Source organism: Microtus oregoni, unplaced genomic scaffold (genome assembly GCF_018167655.1).
Source record: "Microtus oregoni isolate MIOR12 unplaced genomic scaffold, Mior012 000006F_ref0000085, whole genome shotgun sequence".
Lineage (NCBI taxonomy): Eukaryota > Metazoa > Chordata > Mammalia > Rodentia > Cricetidae > Microtus > Microtus oregoni.
Window position 1 is genome coordinate 53,735,324 of NW_024543065.1, and position 18,141 is coordinate 53,753,464.

General features: G+C 52.4%; 2 protein-coding genes across 2 annotated transcripts; one reads left to right on the forward strand and one right to left on the reverse strand.

Annotated features, from left to right (window-relative positions):
• Window positions 1-7: 7 nt before the first annotated feature.
• On the forward strand, window positions 8-7,179 carry Znf526 (zinc finger protein 526). Its single transcript, XM_041654877.1, has 2 exons — window positions 8-57; window positions 2,751-7,179. Exon 2 carries the CDS (start codon window positions 2,767-2,769, stop codon window positions 4,741-4,743), a length of 1,977 nt encoding a protein of 658 aa, XP_041510811.1. The 5' UTR covers window positions 8-57; window positions 2,751-2,766; the 3' UTR covers window positions 4,744-7,179.
• On the reverse strand, window positions 7,013-16,767 carry Gsk3a (glycogen synthase kinase 3 alpha). The gene is made up of 11 exons (XM_041654889.1): window positions 16,327-16,767; window positions 14,535-14,722; window positions 12,637-12,720; window positions 12,377-12,487; window positions 10,600-10,730; window positions 10,403-10,509; window positions 9,515-9,612; window positions 9,330-9,425; window positions 8,583-8,769; window positions 8,206-8,298; window positions 7,013-7,685 (listed from the first exon to the last, which is right to left on the reverse strand). Exons 1-11 carry the CDS (start codon window positions 16,607-16,609, stop codon window positions 7,612-7,614), a joined length of 1,452 nt encoding a protein of 483 aa, XP_041510823.1. The 5' UTR covers window positions 16,610-16,767; the 3' UTR covers window positions 7,013-7,611.
• Between the last annotated feature and the right edge of the window lie 1,374 nt (window positions 16,768-18,141).

Below are 18,141 nucleotides of genomic sequence, written 5' to 3' on the forward strand. Positions count from 1 at the left end.
GGTCCCACACACCCGCTGCGGAGGGTCCGTGTCAAGAGCGGCAGGGGCTGCTTGGAGGTGAGCGAGCTGGGTGAGGGCGCCGCGGGGCGGGCGGGGAAGAGAGCGCTGGGTGCAGGGAGAGAGTGGAGGAAGAAGGAAGGGCACACTGAGGGTCGGAGAGCCTTGGGGCCTGCGCTGAGGGCTGGAGTAGCGCGGGCTGATCGACAGCTCCTTCCTGTGTGCCCTGGAGGCGTCGGTGGAGCCCCTGGTGTGTGCGGGACCCAGTTTGAGCTCGCTTGCACACCCCACCCCTGCAGGGGGCCCTCACGCTGCCGAGCAGAGGAGTCTTGATAAGAGAAAAAGGCAGTGTAGCGGGAAAGTTGAACTTTACGGCCCCTGGTGGAGGTGCTCAGATTTAGTTTGTGTATACGCGGAGGTTTAAGCTAAATTCCACCTACCCTGCCCTGACACACTGTAGGATGGGGCGAAAGGATTGCAGGCGAGAAAAGTACCGATGTCAAGTTACCTGGGCTATTTTCTAGAAAGACATGTATTCGGATTGTGTCCGTGTTGTTTCAGTGAGCCATGGTAAACTGGCTCCTATGCACCACGCTTTTTCTTGTGTGAGCTCATTCATATTTTGTAAAGTTTGTCCGTCCACTCCTTCCCAGGGTCAAGCCAAGTAGCCAAGCAGCGTGTTCTGATCCTAGCCCCAGGCGGGGGGGGGGGGGGGGGGGGTGGTGGTGTTCTGTCTGACAAGTGGGGATGTAATCAAGGCAGAGTGCAACCCTCCGTCTTCTCCTGCCACCACCCCAGCCCCATTTGACTGTTTCTGGAAAAATTCTTCTTGGCTTTTCAATACAGGGTTTCTCTTTGTAGCTTTGGAGCTTGTCCTGGAACTCGCTCTGTTTGTAGCCCAGGCTGGCCTTGAACTCAACAGAGATCGGCCTAACTCTGCCTCCCAATCCTGGGATTAAAGGCATGCGCCACCACCGTGAGCTCGTGAGCAGCTTCTATGCCAGCGCTATAAACTAAAGTCTGCCTACTTCTGACACAGAAGAGGTAAAGAAGGTGACCATTGGCACTTGGGAGGCAGAGGAAACAAAACTGAGAACCAGACTTTTCTGTGTACATGCTGAGGTCAAGGCCAGCAGCCTAGATATTTATAAGCTCCAGTTTCAAAAACAGAAATTGAAACCAGACCTGACGGTGGTGGTACATGCCTTTAATCCCAGCACTCGGAGGCAGAGGCAGGAGGATCTCTGAGTTCAAGGCCAGCCTGGTCTACAAACAGAGCGAGTTCCAGGACAAGCTCCAAAGCTACACAGAGAAACCCTGTATAGAAAAACCAGGGCGGGGGGGGGGGGGGACGGGACGATGACACGGGACATGACACCAAACCAGGAGCCAGTAAGATGGCCCAGCAGGTAAAGGTGAATATCACACAACCCTGATGATCTAGGTTCATCCTCAAACCCACATAAGTGTGGGAGGAAAGTTTGAACTCCACAAAGTTTTCCCCTGACCGCCACATGTTTGCTACAACACGTTCATGCATACAGGCACACAGTAACATAAGGGGAAAAAATGGTGGGGGACCTTCAGGATGGCTCAGTGGGTAAAGGCAATTGACACTAAACCTGATGACCTGAGTTTGATTCCAGAACCTGCATGATAGGATAAATCCTTCAGGTTGTCCTCTTACCTCCATACATGTACCCTCACCTGGTAAGTGTAATAAAGTAAAAATAAAATGCCCTTTAAAAGATTGGGATTGAGCCGGGCGGTGGTAGCGCACGCCTTTAATCCCAGCACTCGGGAGGCAGAGGCAGGCGGATCTCTGTGAGTTCGAGACCAGCCTGGTCTACAGAGCTAGTTCCAGGACAGGCTCCAAAGCCACAGAGAAACCCTGTCTCGAAAAAAACCAAAAAAAAAAAAAAAAAGATTGGGATTGGGTCAGAAATCTAGCTCCTAGGTTTAGGGAGGGTTTGCAGAATGGACTGTGAGTGCCTGTTATGTGAACGGTGTTGGGTTGAAACCAGAGAAAGAGCAGAGGACGTAGGACACAGAGGAGGATTTGAGTTTTGGTTGATTGGTTGTTTGTTTTGTTGTTTATTTGTTTTTTGAGACAGAGTAGCCCTGGCTGTCCTGGAATAAGCTCTGTAGACCAGGCTGGCCTTGAGCTCACAGAGATCCATCCACCTGCCTCTGCCTCTTCTGGGATTACAGGCGTTATGCACCCAGCAAACTTGAGTTTTGTATCTTGGGTGGTAAGTGTGATGGTGCACACCTGTAATCCCAGCACTGGGGAGGCTGAGGCAGAAGGATCACTTCAAAACCATCCTCTGTTGCATAGCAAGTTTGAGGCCAGGCTGGGTTGCATATAAACCCAAGTATTGACTTTTGTTAACGAAGTATCTTCTTAGTCTTGTGGTCAGTCCGACTTTTAGCTCCATTTTACAGGTGAGAGAAGTAAAAGGGGAGGGCTCATACCCACTCCTCTCTTAAATGAATATCCCAGAGGAGGAAAGGTGTTACACAACAGGAAACCTCATGTGTGCAAGTGGGCGGGGCAGCACCAGAGGCCAGGCTCCAGAGCACCCCCTCTCTTGCAGACACCTGACTGTAGTGACTGTGATAGGCTAAGACATAAAGGTGATGTGAGACGGATTGACAGACTGGTGACTCATGGGGTGAGCAAGGGAACTCCTGAGACACCCGCCCCCCTTAGGGTCCTGATGGACCACTGACTCCTGCTCGTCTTTCTCCAGACACTGCCTTCCCATAATGACAGAGATAGTGGCAGAAGCAGCTGAGATACCAACACAGTCACCAGGAGCAGTGGACATTTCGACACCGGTGTCAGGAGAACTGGCAGAGATGGCAACCACAGTGACTGAGATGACCCCTGGGGAGGCGCTGGCCTCGTCCCTCTTCTTCCAGCACCACCAGTTCATGTGCTCTGAGTGTGGCAGCCTCTACAACACCCTGGAGGAAGTCCTCTCCCACCAGGAACAGCACCTGCCCACCATGTCAGAGGAGGAGGTGCTAACCGCCCAGGACACAGGCCTGGAGTCTGAGCTAGTGCCTGACACTGGGGACGGACCTTTCCAATGTGGTGAATGCAGCCAGCTCATCCTCTCCCCCAGTGAGCTCCTGGCACACCAGGATGCCCACCTGCAGGAGTCTGTAAGCCAGATCCAGTACCAGTGTGGCGACTGCCAGGAGCTCTTCCCATCACCTGAGCTGTGGGTGGCTCATCGAAAGACTCAGCACCTTTCCAGTACAGCTGATGAGCCACCAGTGCCACCTCCTTTGCCTCCCCCAACACCACCACCCCCACCACCAGAAGTCAAGATGGAGCCCTATGAGTGTCCCGAGTGTTCTACCCTCTGTGCCACCCCTGAAGAGTTCTTGGAACATCAGGGCACCCACTTTGACTCCCTGGAGAAAGAAGAGCGCAATGGGTTAGAAGAGGAGGAGGAGGAAGAGGAGGAGACAGATGAGGAGGAAGCAGCTTCAGAGCTCACTGCTGATGATGTGGGAGGTGACAAGGCCATGGCTGATCGAGCTCAGAGCTGTGGAGATTGTTCCCAGCACTGTACCACTTCAGCTGCACGCCGCCGACACCGAAGGGCATCTCGTGGTCCAGCGTCTGCCACCCTCCCCTTCCACTGCAGCCAATGTCAGCGCAGCTTCAGCTCTGCTAACCGTCTGATGGCGCATGGACGAGCCCACGTGGGTGGTACCCATGAGTGTACCACCTGCTCCAAAGTGTTCAAGAAGGCAGCCTCTCTGGAGCAGCACCAGCGGCTGCACCGTGGGGAAGCCCGCTACCTCTGTGTGGACTGTGGCCGTGGCTTTGGCACTGAGCTCACATTGGTGGCCCATCGGCGAGTCCATACTGCCAACCCATTACACCGCTGTCGCTGTGGCAAGACCTTCAGCAACATGACCAAGTTCCTCTACCACCGACGAACTCACACTGGGAAAAGTGGAACCCCCACTAAAGTAGCAACTGTCTCCCCAGCTCCAGCTGAGCCCACGCCCCCACCTCCACCCCCACCTGTCCAGCTGCCCTGTCCACAGTGCCCCAAGTCCTTTGCCTCAGCCTCCCGGCTTTCCAGGCACCGTCGCGCAGTGCATGGCCCCCCTGAACGCCGACACAGATGTGGGATTTGTGGCAAGGGCTTCAAGAAGCTGGTCCATGTGCGCAACCACCTGCGGACACACACAGGCGAGAGGCCCTTCCAGTGTCACTCCTGCGGGAAGACCTTTGCCTCTTTAGCCAACCTTAGCCGCCATCAGCTGACCCATACAGGTGTACGTCCCTACCAATGCCTGGACTGTGGCAAGCGCTTCACACAGAGCTCCAACCTGCAGCAACACCGGCGGCTACACCTACGACCAGTAGCCTTTGCGCGTGCCCCTCGCCTTCCCATAACTGGTCTCTACAACAAGAGCCCCTACTACTGTGGAACCTGCGGCCGCTGGTTCCGCGCCATGGCAGGCCTCCGACTGCACCAGCGGGTCCATGCCCGAGCTAGAACATTGACACTACAACCTCCTAGGTCACCCTCTCCAGTCCCACCCCCACCCCCTGAACCTCAGCAGACTATCATGTGCACAGAGCTTGGGGAGACCATCGCCATCATCGAGACATCCCAGCCACTGGCACTGGAGGACACACTGCAGCTGTGCCAGGCAGCACTGGGGGCCAGTGAAGCAAGTGGACTGTTGCAGTTGGACACGGCGTTTGTGTGACAGCACAAGAACAATGATAAAAGGGTTCGCTTACAAGACAGAGCAGCTCAGGGAGACCACCAGGTGTCAGGATTCACCATGCTGGCCTCTTCTAACTGCTGACTCCTCAGACCAAGGACAACCCTGCCAGGTTTCTCCTGTCACCTTTCTCTGCCCAAGGTGAAACTGAAGCTCTGTGAAGTGATGTGATCGATCTCAGCCCCTGCTGCTGTGCTGCAGAATGGGGTTTGCCAAGGCTCTTTGCACGGCATCACCCAGTGCTCAGCAACATCAGGTAACCTTTATGAGCACCAACCATATGCCAGACACTCTCATATACCTCTCAGATCTTCTGCTTGTAAACCCTAACTCCCCACTTCCCTGGACTTTGGGTGCCTGGGACTTAGCTCTGCTGGGTACAGGTAGTTTCTCTGGGCTTGTTCCTTCTCGGTTTGACAGTATGAAAAGAAATCTGTAGGTACCCCCAGTACTCAGCTCAGACTAGGTGATGTTGAAGAGCCAGGAGTGAACCAGACACAGCTCTGAACTCCGACTCTGAACTCAGTCCAGCAGGAGCAACAGACTAAAGTACAGACAGAAAGCTTGTCTGAATGCAGCGCATTCAGCCTGTGTGCTCAAGGCACACACGTGCCATGGTGCTATGGGCCAGAGGCAGCGAGTCAGGCCTGAGGATCCCTGGGCTGTGATGGGAAAGTGTAGGGACAGTGGGATCTGAGAATAGGGAGCAAGCCTCCATGGGAGGTTCCTAATGGCACCAGTTCCCGAAGTAAAGCAGGAATCTGCCAGTGGAAAAGGACATTTTAGACAGGCTCTCCAGTTATAACTGCAATGAACTGGCTGACAGGCTTAGGCGGGGACACTTAGTGTCTATCGGGCCCGAGGTGGACCTGTGCATCATCCCTGTTGTATGAGTAAGGAGACGGGTCAGAGAACTGCCCCAGCTCTCAGGTCTCTGAAGAAGACCTGAAACCCAAACCCAGCTGATGGCAGGGGATATATTCTGTTCTCCTTGGAGAAGGCAGTGTCATGGAGCATTTGGGATTTGAGGGGCCTTGGAAACAGGAAGGGATTGTATTTTTTCATAGGGTGTCCTTCCTCTCCCTAAGATGATTATAGGAGACCAGTGGGGCAGGGCTCCCCCAAGTCTCAGCAGACCATGGTGCTCCAACAAGTGAAGCAGGATGCTGCTGGGTCTGGGCATTGTCTGAGAGATAAGCCCAGGCCTTGGAAATTGAGGTGAGTTGTTGAAGGAACGTCACAGGGAGGGTGTCATGTCTCCCTGGATCAGAGCATGGAGTGAGAGGTTGGCAATGGTCCAAGAGAGATGAGCAGAACTGAGTAGGGATATTAGGGTCTGATGGGTAAGACAGCCCCAGTGACCACATAGTCAACCAGTAGGTCCATCCCTTAACCCAAACCAGCCATTCTCACCGTACTTTATAATTGGTTTGAGCAAAAGATCTGTCCTACAGGGTAGACAGGCACCCCTGGGGCTGATAGAAGCATCTAGCAGAGCCCAGAATATTAGAATCCCTCATGGATATGTTTCAGAATTCCTTTTTGTGCGTCGTTAGAATCCATCAGAAGGCTCCCTCCCTTTCTGGAGCCTTCTACCCACTCACTGTTTGGCACCATGTGGAGATACCATTTCCTTCAGCTATGGTCCCCACCATCTGGCTCCAGCATATTTTGAAAGTCAAGGGGAAAAGCCAGGCAAGGTGGCACAAGCCTGTAATCTCAGCATTTGGAAGCCTAAGGCAAAATCATCTCCAATTCCAGGCAGACTTGGACTATAACTGGAAGACCACCTCAAAAAAACAGAGAAAAGCTAAGCTGTCCACCTTCCCAGGGTCACCACTTCCCAATATCCCTAAGAGAAGTGAAGCAAATATACCCTGCATTCAGGCAGTTACACCCCAGGAATCTGTCCACACATAACCACCCCACTGAGTCCTACAGGCAGTTAGCCTGAGAGACTCTCATTATCCAGGGTCCCACTGGGCCCTGCTGCAGACATCCCTTTGTTCAGGTCCTGACTCTGCCTCTTAAATTCTGGGGTTTCAACCACTCTGAACCCTAATCTCACTGATCACCCAGGATGGAGACCTTGCCCCAGCTGAAGCAGATGGTTTGTGCCAAGTCATGGACAGGCTCATAAGCACTGGTGTTTTAGGGGTTTCCAGCCTCAGTGTCCCCCTGCCTGAGGTACAACTCATTCCAAGCCCTAAACCCCCTCACCTCTGTGGAAACAGGCAGCCAGACAGGAAGAAGGGTTTCATGCCAATAATTTATTGAACGGAGGTCTGTACACAGGCAAACCTTACTGTGGAAACTAAGACACCAGGGGCTCTTTCCCTACTCCCTCCTTCCAGGATAGGGAGAGGGTAGAAGCCTTGGGAGCAGAGGACAAGAGGAGGATACAGCTGAGGGGAGGGGTGGGTTGGATGGTGTGAATCGACGTTTTTCTTTAAGAAAAAAATTATAACAATCTATTTACACCCAGGGGGGCCAGGGAAGGGAAAAGGTGGGCTGGGTTGGTTCTATTTACAAGGGACATGGGAGGGGGAAAGGAGTGGTAGCCTTGGGGAGGGGAGGGGACCAAGGGGGTAGAAGGTCCTCATAGCCCTAAACCCCCTGTCCTTCCTTCTTTTCCCTCCCCACAACCAGTTAAAATCCTCTTTAAAAAGCCCACCACAAAGGTAAGGCTGAGGAGGGAGGGCCTAGATGTTAGGGGTAGGAGTTCATTTACCTCTGCCCTCTAGTCTAGGGGCCCAGCCAGGGCAGGAGCTTGATGAGGCTATGCCCCCCCCCTTCCCAGCCCCACTTGGGAATTCCCAGATGGATGTGGAGGGGTAGTTGGTGGGGCCCTCAAGAAGAGTTAGCCAGGGTAGGTGCGGCATCAGGTGCCTGCCAGTCTGGGCCGGTCTGAGTCTCAGTTAAAGCTGAAGGAGGGAGGAGGAGACAGTTAGCTTCTGCATCATCCCCACCGCCATGCCATGAGATTAGAACTTGTTTCAAGACACTGCAAGAAGCTGACAGCTGTCACTTCTGGTTCAGGGCTACAAACTCAGATGCCAAAAGCCAGCCTGACACTAAAGTGGCTCACATCAGGGAGCCAGGCTCCATGGAAGAAAGGAGCAGCTGGACAGAGCTCCAATTGCTGTCAGGAGACAGACAGACCCACAGCTACCAAATCTAGTTTTCTCCCCCAAAGAAACAGGAAATCTGGGTTTTTTTTTTTTTTTTTTTTACCCAAAATGGCCCAGTGTTTAAATGTGGGCAACTTTCTGTTTATTTTGTTCAGACCAAGAAATGTTTGGCATTTAAACACAAATGTGGCCAATACTGTCCTAAGGTTGATGACATGCTATGCCTTCTGTGCCATCAAATGTTGACAAATTAAAACCTATAGAAGCCAAGGACAGCCCCCGCTTTATCCTTAACACATGTTCCCCAACTTACCTTGTGAGGGCGAGGTGAGGGCAGCAGAGCCTGCTGGGGACCTCAAGTGAGGAGGGATGAGAATGGCATTGAGAGACGGTTGGATGGAGAGTTCTAGACACAGGAATTGACATGCCCAGTCAGGGAGAGGCAGGGCATTTGGAAAGCCAGTTAGGGTTAGGATGGGGTACCAAACAGGGACCCAGTTACTGGCAAGGTCAGGTAGTAGAGACATTAGCCACAGGACTCTTGGTGTAAAACTGGAAAAGATGTAGCATCTAGCCACAATGTGGTGGTGACATCTGGCTGAGTCCAGGGCTGCCCTGTACCCTCTCAGCTCCTAGTCCTGTCTCTCCACGTCCCCCAAAAACTCCACAGGCCCCAAGCTGTGCTCTCACCACCAGGACTGAAGTTGAAGAGGGGGGGAAGCGGGCGGTTGTTGGGTAGCTGGGTTCCGAGACACCGCAGTTCATCAAAGAAGCTGTGGGCACAGGCCTCTAGTGGGGAGAGCCTTGAGGATGGAGTGTACTCCAACAGGCTTGAGCAGAGCGCAATGGCCTCAGGTGGTGTCCGAGATTTGAATACCTGTGGGTAGCAGGTAGGTGCTGTGACACCAGGATGGTGTGCCCTATAAGGGCTGTTGCCTCCCTGACACCCACCTCCCCAATAAGGAAACAGGCATAAATACTGAACTGGGCAGCTAGCTCAGTTTGCTTGCCACTACATAAATGGGAATCTTGTATTTACCTATGGGTTCTCAACTTTTAAAATTCTATAAACTTCACAATCTGAAAGTGTTGTTGACTGACTCCCTGTTTAACTTCAGACATACACCCCCAACCATAATTTATTTTTATTTTTTATATCTGTTTATTTTACTTTATGAATGTGGTGCCTGAGTGCATGGCTGTTGACCACACGCATCCCTGGAACTGGACTTACAGGTAGTTGTGAGCCACCTTGTGGGTGCTGGGAATTGAACCCAGGTCCTCTGGAAGAGTAACAAGTGCTCTTAACCACTGAGCCATGTCTCAAGCCCTACAAGCTATGATTTTTTGATTTTTAAGCCAGGTCTCCAGATCAGCTGGCCTCCAAGGGGACCCAGCCCTTCAGCCATGCTGTATGAATCCCTAGTTCTGCCCTACCTTTGTCCAGGGGTGAGCTTTGATTTGCGGGAACTTGAACTCTGTGTAGTTGGGGTTCATCTCTCGGATTTGTTCCCTGGTTGGCGTTCCTAGTACCTGGAAAGGAAACGGAGGAGTCTGAAACAAGGGCCCTTTCCTCAGGCCCGGCCCACCCTCCCTGGCCCTGGCCCTGCCCCTGCCTTCACCTTGATGATCTCCACAAGCTGGTCCACTCCACTGTCCCCAGGGAAGATGGGCTGGCCAAGAAGCAGCTCAGCCAGTACACAGCCAGCTGACCACACATCTGAAGGGGAAGGGCAGAAGTTCAACACTAGGCAGCCAAAGCTGTCAAGTCCACTCCTTTGCACACATGGCTATCTTCAGAGGTACTGGCTCAAGACCACATCCAGAATGGGAAACCGAAGCCTGAACCTCCAGGTCTACCTGGCTCAGATGCACTTACAGCCCCCATGCCCTCTGTGAGTGACCCCCAATGAACCCGTTGAACCCTTCTCTACTAGGCCAATACAAGGCCTGACCCAGTCAACTGGTACCTGTGTGCTTTGGGACACAAGAAAGCTTTCTGTCCTGCCCATGGGAAGAACTGTAGCCTGGCCTGCTCACCCCTCCCTACTCTGCACCTTGGCCTATATGGTACAAGTTCACACCTAGGACCATCCCAGCTCCTCTTCAACCCTTTCATATACATGTTCTCATTGCAGCCTTCCTTCAGGTCTGGAAGAGGGTAATGCTCCCTCAGGAACAGAAAAAGATGGGCCCTGGGAGCAGGCTACCACCCCCTTCCCTCCACCAGACTGACTGGGAGGGTCTAGAGTGGAGGTGGGCTCTAGAGTCATATTAGTCTTGAGATCTCAGCCCTGCCCTGGCCAGCTGTTGGGCCCCTGGCAGTAGCTGTATAGCAACCAGCCTTCCCTTGTCTGACCGCTCCAAACAAGACGCACCAGCGCCAGCCTCAACCTGTGAGAACCAGTGTTGGAACAGACGGTAAGCTTTAATCACCAAGCCTGCAACAGTGCCCAGGAGCTTAAAACCTGCCAAGACTGCCACTCCCCAGTCTCTGTTCCCTAACTGACCGATGGATGAGGTGTAATCTGTGGCTCCGAAGATGAGCTCTGGGGCACGGTAGTACCGAGAACAGATGTAGGAAACATTGGGCTCCCCCCGAACCAACTGCTTTGCACTGTGGGAAGAGACAGGCAGGGTTAAGCATAAACCCAGGGCTGAGGCTCTCACCCTTTTAGGTACCCCACAGGTTCTAGGTCAGACTTACCTGCCAAAGTCACAGAGCTTGAGGACAGCAGTGTCAGGGTCCACAAGCAAATTCTGGGGCTTGATGTCACGGTGACACACACCTTGGGAGTGGATGTAGGCCAAGCTCCGGAAGAGCTGGTACATGTACACCTAAAATGGGCAGGGCACAGCTCTACTCCAGCCCACTGCTTCCCACATGCACATTGCTGGCCCACATCAGACCATTCTCCTTGCTGGCTGTTCATGGCCTCAGTTCCTGAACCCTGTTTGAAACCCCTGATCCGCATACTTTCCATAGGCCAGAGGGCCCCATTCCCAATTTCTGACTCAAGCTTGAGGATGACTTGCTGGGACTAGGACTGACTCCCACATAGGGAACAACTGCCCCAGTCACCCCTGGCACAGCCTGAAGAGTGACACCGGGTCTTGACATAAAAGGTGTGAGCCAGGCACTCTGCTTCCCCTCTCACCAAAAACCACTAGCTCTGGAGGCCAAGGCCTCCCACTGACAGCTCTTTTCCAGCTTCATTCCCTGCCCTCCTTACGCCACTGACTAGAACCTAAGTAAGGTTTCTGGTTTTGATTTTAATTTGTATTACATTTTGATTGAGTATACATGCCCACCTCTGGGGGAGGATGGTTATATGTGCGCCATAGACCACAACTGGCAATCAGGAAAACTTGCTGGTGTCAGTTCTTTGATCGTGTAGATCCCAGTAATTGGTCCTCAAGCTTGGTAACAAGCACCTTTACCCTTGGAACCTTTCTGGGAATTTTTCTTTTGGCACAGGGTCAAACACTAGATTCCAAGATGGCCTTTAACTTGAAATCCTAGTGCCTTAGCTTCCCCAGTGCTGAGATTACAGGCATGCACCACAACATGCAGCCAGGACCTTTGAGTTTACTTCCTCCTGCATCCCCTGTCTAGGCCAGTCCCTGATATATATTAACTAGCTGATAACTGCTCGACACACAGGGACCCCTCTTCCTGTACCTGCATCATCATACTACTCTCCTCCCAGTGTTCCTTGATCTTTCTCACCTCAAGCCAGGCAGGGAGGGGCATTCAGTTCCCAGAACTCCCTGTGGCCCTCTACATTGCAGCAGCTCCTCAGCTTTATCATGGTCTGTGATGGTGCCTGCCATCAGTGTCTTAAAGGCAGGGTCTCTTTCTGTAGTCCTGCCTGTCCCGATGCTTACTATGTAGACCAGGATGGCCTTGAACTCAGATCTTCCTGTTTCTGCCTCCTGAGTGCTGGGACAAAAGGTATATATACCACCATGCCCAGACTAACAGGCATGCTCTTCACGGGCAAGGTCTTGGTTTCAGTCAGCTGTGCCTTTGGAAGTGCTCAGCACTGGCTGACCACAAGAGCAGCCACAGCACATCATCATCTCACAACTGCCCTCCCAGGATGGATGGCCCAGCAGCAGCCACAAGCACAGCCCACATTAGCATCAACTCACCCAGTACAAGGTGCTGAAGCCATGAATAGGCCCAAGGTGAGACGGTCTTCTGTGTGGGCACACCCTTTCTCTAGGCTTTCCCACCTACCCCAACCTATTGGTCCTATTGTGTGGAGCAGTTAGTTCCTTTTCTACCTCCTTGGCAAGCCCTTGCCTTGGCCCTCCTCTGGACTTAGCCAAACCATCTACAATCTAGCCTCAAGGCTGAAGACAGGGGATATAGGCCTCCACAGACCAACCTAAATTCAGAAGACGCAGGAACCCATAGACACATATAGCCTCAGAGCCCTGGTTTTGTGGGTCTGTGCTGCAGCAGCCTGACTGCCTACCTTGACATAGATGATAGGGATGATCAGTTTGGCCTTGGTAAAGTGACGGGCCACCCGGTACACCGTCTCGGGCACATATTCCAGCACCAGATTTAAATAGAGCTCATCTTTCTGGAGGGCAAAGGAGAGATTGTCAGGAAAGACAGGAGGTGTGCAGAAAACAGAGAAGGACAGATAGGACCTCTTGGGACAGGCAGGGGAAAATGGACAGCATCTATGTATGGCAATACCCCACACACCTTAGATTCCCAATGTCTCACCTTCTCCCCACTGGAGTAGAAAAAGTACCGTAGCCTCACGATATTGCAGTGGTCCAGCTTACGCATAATCTGCAGCTCTCGGTTCTAGAGGGCAAAGGGAGAGTGTCAATACATCCAATCCTCTGCCTCCCCCGGCCCCAGTACCCTCACCTCCACCCTACACCTATTTCTGCTAATATTTCTGTTCCCTGTGTTCCAAACTCAAGGCTCCAAGGCTTGGTGGAGGGAAAAAAGGATTCCTTCTTCACCCCGGCCCCTTCCCTCACATGCAAGCTGGTGCCTATGAGTCAGTTAGTCCTGGGTCACCAATGTGTTTACTTCAACCTGCTTTTCAGAAGTTTTCTAACTACTGCTAACATGTGGAAGGTCAATTATTTCCTTCATAAAGCCAGCCCTCAGCACCTCTTGAGAAATTTACTTGGTCTCAGCTACTCAGAAGGCTAAGGCAGAAGGATTTCAAGTTCAAGGACAGTCTGGGCACTTTAGTGCAGCTCTGTGTCAAAATAAAAAGAGAGTACTAGGGATCTAGCTAGCTCGCTGGTGGAGCACTCACACAGCATGCACAAGCCTCTGGGTTCAATCCCACATATTACCAAACCACAGAAACATCACCACCAGACACAGGCACAAGCAGTAGACAGCAGTGGTTGCCTGGTTCACCCTGACCCCCTATCACTCCCTATCACCTTCCCTGGAAGTACTGCGGACTCATAACTCCAGCTTAGACCCTAGACTCCACACTTCCAATCTCATCTTCCACTCCATGCCTGAGTCTCTTCCCTGTAGGGCCTCAGAACGCTTCCCAGATCCCTCTCAGCTCTGCAATTCAACTCCATCAAAGTCTGACTGACACCCCAGAGCTCCTCCTGTCCAAGAGTCCTTCCTGTCCAGCCCCAGGTGTTACCCCCATAGAGTCTGGCACAGTCCTCCACGGAGCACATAACCCTCCACTTCCCTCTCTCTTTCCTGCTAGTTTCCCAGGCCTCAGCTAACTCACAGAGTACCCTTTCCTCTGGGTACAGAGCCCTGCCCTGCACCAAGGCAAGTGGCTACCAAAAAGGCTGAATTCCATTAGGCACTGGCAGATGTCTGGGTCAGAGCACGACTTTCAGAGCTACCAGCATCAGCCTTACCAGACCCTTTCTTCTGGCAGAGACGTGGCCAAGTAGTTGAGAAGGACTCAGGGGTCAACAGCCCAGGGCCTCCCCGTGAAAGGGCCTTACTATGCAGCCTCATTTCTGCTGACATAGAGCAGGGATAGCAGCAGTACCTGCCCTCAGAGACTCTGCAGGTAAATTAAATTAGAACTTGCCTGTCAAGCCTTTACACTGAGGAAATGCCCAGTAAACATTAGCTCTCAGCTATTCTGGAATTTACATTTCCCAGCTTCCTCCCAGTTCACTCCCTTCTTCCCCCTCTCCTGAGGCCCATGCTCAGGTCCGGCTGAAATCCCAGCTCAGGTGTTGAGATGTTTCAGTAGATAAAAGTAGTTGTCATTTTAGCCTGATGACCTGAGTCTGATCCCTGGATTCCACAGTGGTAGGAGAACCAACTCCCAATAGTTGCCTAACCTCCTCATATGCACCATGACACACACATGCCAGCCACACTTACATACAGACAACATACATATGCACACATTAATAAATAATATTAAGAATATTAAATTTGCTGGGCCATGGTGGCACACGCCTTTAATCCCAGCACTCATGAGGCTGAGGCAGGCGGATCTCTGAGTTTGAGGCCAGCCTGGTCTACAGAGTGAGTTCCAGGACAGACCCCAAAGCTACAGAAAACCCCTGACTCAAAATACCAAAATAAGTAAGAATATCCCAGCTGTTGCTGGGCACAATCGGCAGTTACTGCCATTCCCCAAACCTCCAGTCTACCCAAGCTACCTTGAACCTTTTGTCCTGAAGAACCTTCTTGATGGCCACCAGTTCCCTCGTCTCTGCCAGCCGTGCCTGGTACACGACTCCAAATGAGCCATTGCCAATCACTTTGATGTCGGTATAGGCCACCTCTTGGGAACGCTCTGGGCCTTGGCCTAGAGTGGCTACCACTGTGGTCACCTTCCCGCTGTCACCTAAGGAACAAAGGGAATACAATCCACTGATCTTTTCTCTATGGCCACTACAGCCCATGGAGGGGAAGCTGTTCAAAAAGCTCACTGCAGGGGAAGAGACAGAGCTTACTCTATGTAACTGTCTGTCACACACCATGGATTCAATACCTAAGCATGGGAAGCATGAGGTAGGTACTCCAGTGACCTGGCACCTCCCTCCAGAACCCTAAACTGTCTCCCATATTGGAGGACACTGGCATTCAAACATATTCCCATTAATGGCTAAGCACCTAATTTCTCCTAGCAAACTACAGCTTGGTGGTGGGGGCCACCAATACCCCAGGTGTAGAATTCAGCTCTCCAACCTTAGTCCCTTCTGTAGGGCAGGCACAAGGGACTGTCTTCCACTCAAAAGACTGGAAACTATGGGGTGTTCTTTCTTCAGGAACACTTTGGCCATTCTCAGTCAGAGGGTACTGACTTCTAAATCCTGCCCAACAGAGCAAGGACCATTTCCACTGGTACTGAGTGACAGAAATGAACTGTGACAGCCCTAACTCTCACTTGGGAGCACAGATGGGGTAGGGAGTGCTGTTACTTTTACCAAACACTTCGCATTGGGATGGACACTGGCCTGGCTTCTCTGTCTATGTGGTCCCGAGTAGCACCTGACTTGAGGATGGAACAGCTATCTCCAGAACTGCTAGAGAGTAGTCTGTCCAGGGGCCTTCAGAGGAGCGCTTGGATTTCCAGCCCCAGTCTCTGAGGAGCAGCCCACCTAGGTGCCATTTCTAGTCACCCACTCCCTTAAGGAAACTTATCAGCAAATTCTAATTGGGAGGGGCCAGTGAGTGACATTTTGAAAAATAATCCTACATTGCTATTTTTCTTTCAAGCCAATGACAGCCACTTCAAACTCATATTTTAAAGTAGGTGTAACCCAAGCCATCTCTTTCCATTTTTGCTAAATGGCCCCGCCCCCCTTATTTTTTAAAAGAGCATTACCGATGAGCTTAATTTGAAGCCCATATTATTCCCAATTTGTTCTTATTTATAAACAGCACCATTGTCACCACTGGGGACCCAAGTCTACACATTTTCAATGGGTAAGGTAGTAATGTCAGGCCTTATGTTTGAAGCCTGGCCCTGTTCTATAGGAACATTAGTAATCCTAAATCTGTGTATCTAAGAGGGATTCAATCCAAATTCCCATTTTTGGTGGAAAGGAAATGAATAGCCCTCTTTTTGTATAGGATGGTAGCAGTGATCTTATTCTTGTCTCTTAGGGGATAATAATCCTAGATCACCATTGGCAAGTAACTATGACCTCTGATCCTGTTCTCTAGTGGATGGCAACGTCGTCAAGTACCCGAGACCTTGATACTGGCTACTGGAAGAATGGGGCCTGTGACCTCTGTTACTCGGATGTTGGTTATTCTGATTCTAAACTCCAAGTGATGATAATCCCCAAACTCCTTTATCTGGAAGACAGAGAGCTCAGACCTCTGTTTGAAGCAGCACGGTAACCTCGAGCTTCTATCTGGGTACAAGAAAGAATCTGATCGCCGTTTGATGGGCTTGGGAAACCCAGATCACCACCCCACAGGGCGCCTCTAAGTACTCACGGCCCAGCTTCACTCCAGGCGGCGGGAAGCTAGTGCCTGCGCCGGGGCCACCGCTGCCTCCTCCGCCGCTGCCGCTGGGGCCACCCCCGGAGCTCGAGGCTCCCACGCCCCCACCCATAGCCCCGACTGACGCCTTCCCGCCGCCAGTGCCTCCTGGGCCAGAGGCCGAGCCCCCAGGGCCGCCGCCACCGCCTCCGCCTCCGCCGCCTGGTTCCGCGAACGAGCTGGTCCGTGCCCGGCCCGAGCCCCCAGGGCCGCCTCCGGAAGGCCCGCCGCCACTCATGGCGCCGAGCGCAGGCCCAGGCCGCGGGGCTCGGGCTGCCTGGGCTGCCCCCGCCGCTGCCTCTGCCGCCGCCTCCCCTGGGCTCCGGCCTCTTCCAGGCCGCGCCGTTCGGGCTCCGGCTCCGGCCCAGCGCCCGCCGCGGGGCACGCCGGGAGATGAAGTCCCTCTGCGGTAGGCTTCGTTGTCGCCACCCTCGACTCGCACAGCACGCCGGGAAATGGAGTTCTCAAGACCTCAGAGAAGCAGGCGGGGTGGGGGGGGAGGCTGACGGTTCGCGCTGCACGTCGGGAAATATAGTCCTGGGTAATATCATCCGACTCTGCCAAAAGACAACTTGAAACACTTCGGTAAACACAGCTAGAGCCACACGCCCACTACACAGATGCGATAGCAACCCTCACAGGGTATCAGAGGTGAAATCTTAGCTACTCCATCCACATGCAGCAGCCAAGCCAGAAGCATGCCGGGAAATGGAGTCTAGTCACCCACCAAATCTAGGTGACTTCCTGCGCCGGGTGCATTCTGGGAAATCGAGTCCACACTCGTGAATACTCGGTTCTTGAGCTGTGAAGCACACTGGGAAATGGAGTCGTCACCACGCCCTCACCGCATTGCAGGTGTAGAGCTATTTATAAAGCACGCTAGGAAATGAAGTCTCGGGTGATCCTCAAACTCCAAGTAGATATTGTAACTGAAAGAAATAGGATAGGAAATGGAGTAGGCATCGCGCTCTCTCTGCCCAGTTGCTGCGCCGCAGTTCCTTCCGGGAAATGTAGTCGACACCAAGAGTTAAGCGCGTTGCTTCAGTGAGCCTTTTGTCTTCTGGGAAATGAAGTTCAAGGTAGCCTCATCATTAAGGAAGAGGATGAGAGCTACCAGCAGCCAGGCGCATGCTGGGAATAGTCCACAGTGGAATTGACTCTTTGTGAAGTTAGGCGCAGGGGCTTCTTGGGAACTGTAGTCCAAAGGGAGTACTGTGCCTGAGAGTGTAGGTGAAAGGTTAAGGACGACAGTTCCCAGGGGAAATTGCAATGAGTTACAATGTCTCCTCCCTGGTCCCTAGGTCGTAGGAATGACCCAAAGCCGATCAGTGACTGCTGGAAAAGGGAGTCCCAAGTGGTCACATATTGAGAAGAGAAAAACCTTTCCTCTCTGCAGTCTCAAAGGATTTAATAAACAATCCCGACCTTGTCTCAAACTTGTTTTCGGATATTCTCCCTCTCTCTAGCAATACGACTAGGATCAAGAGGATGAGCTGCACGATTAAAACACACACAAACACACACACATACACAATTTCTGTCCTGAACCTCCACTCGATATTCTAAATTACAAGATCCTAGAGGATCCAAATGAAGAAAGCCAGCGGCTACAAGAAGCAGCTTGTGTTTTCCTGCGTATGTTGAGGAGCCCGGTTTCCCGAATTAATAACCGGAAGAAAAGCAGTAACTCCAAAGGATACTGGGAAACTGGTGTGTGTGGTGGTGGTGGTGGTGGTGGTGGTGGTGGTGGTGGGTGTGTAAAATGGAAGC

What these genes read in the sequence shown, in the direction of transcription:
- Znf526 (XM_041654877.1), top strand. Translation starts at nt 2,767, where the DNA reads ATGACAGAGATAGTGGCAGAAGCAGCTGAGATACCAACACAGTCACCA.
- Gsk3a (XM_041654889.1), bottom strand. Translation starts at nt 16,609, where the DNA reads ATGAGTGGCGGCGGGCCTTCCGGAGGCGGCCCTGGGGGCTCGGGCCGG. An exon ending in GCCTGGAGTGAAGCTGGGCC is followed by an intron (nt 14,723 to 16,326) that starts GTGAGTACTTAG and finishes TTTGTTCCTTAG; the next exon opens with GTGACAGCGGGAAGGTGACC. An exon ending in CCTCACCTCGCCCTCACAAG is followed by an intron (nt 7,686 to 8,205) that starts GTAAGTTGGGGA and finishes TCCCTCCTTCAG; the next exon opens with CTTTAACTGAGACTCAGACC.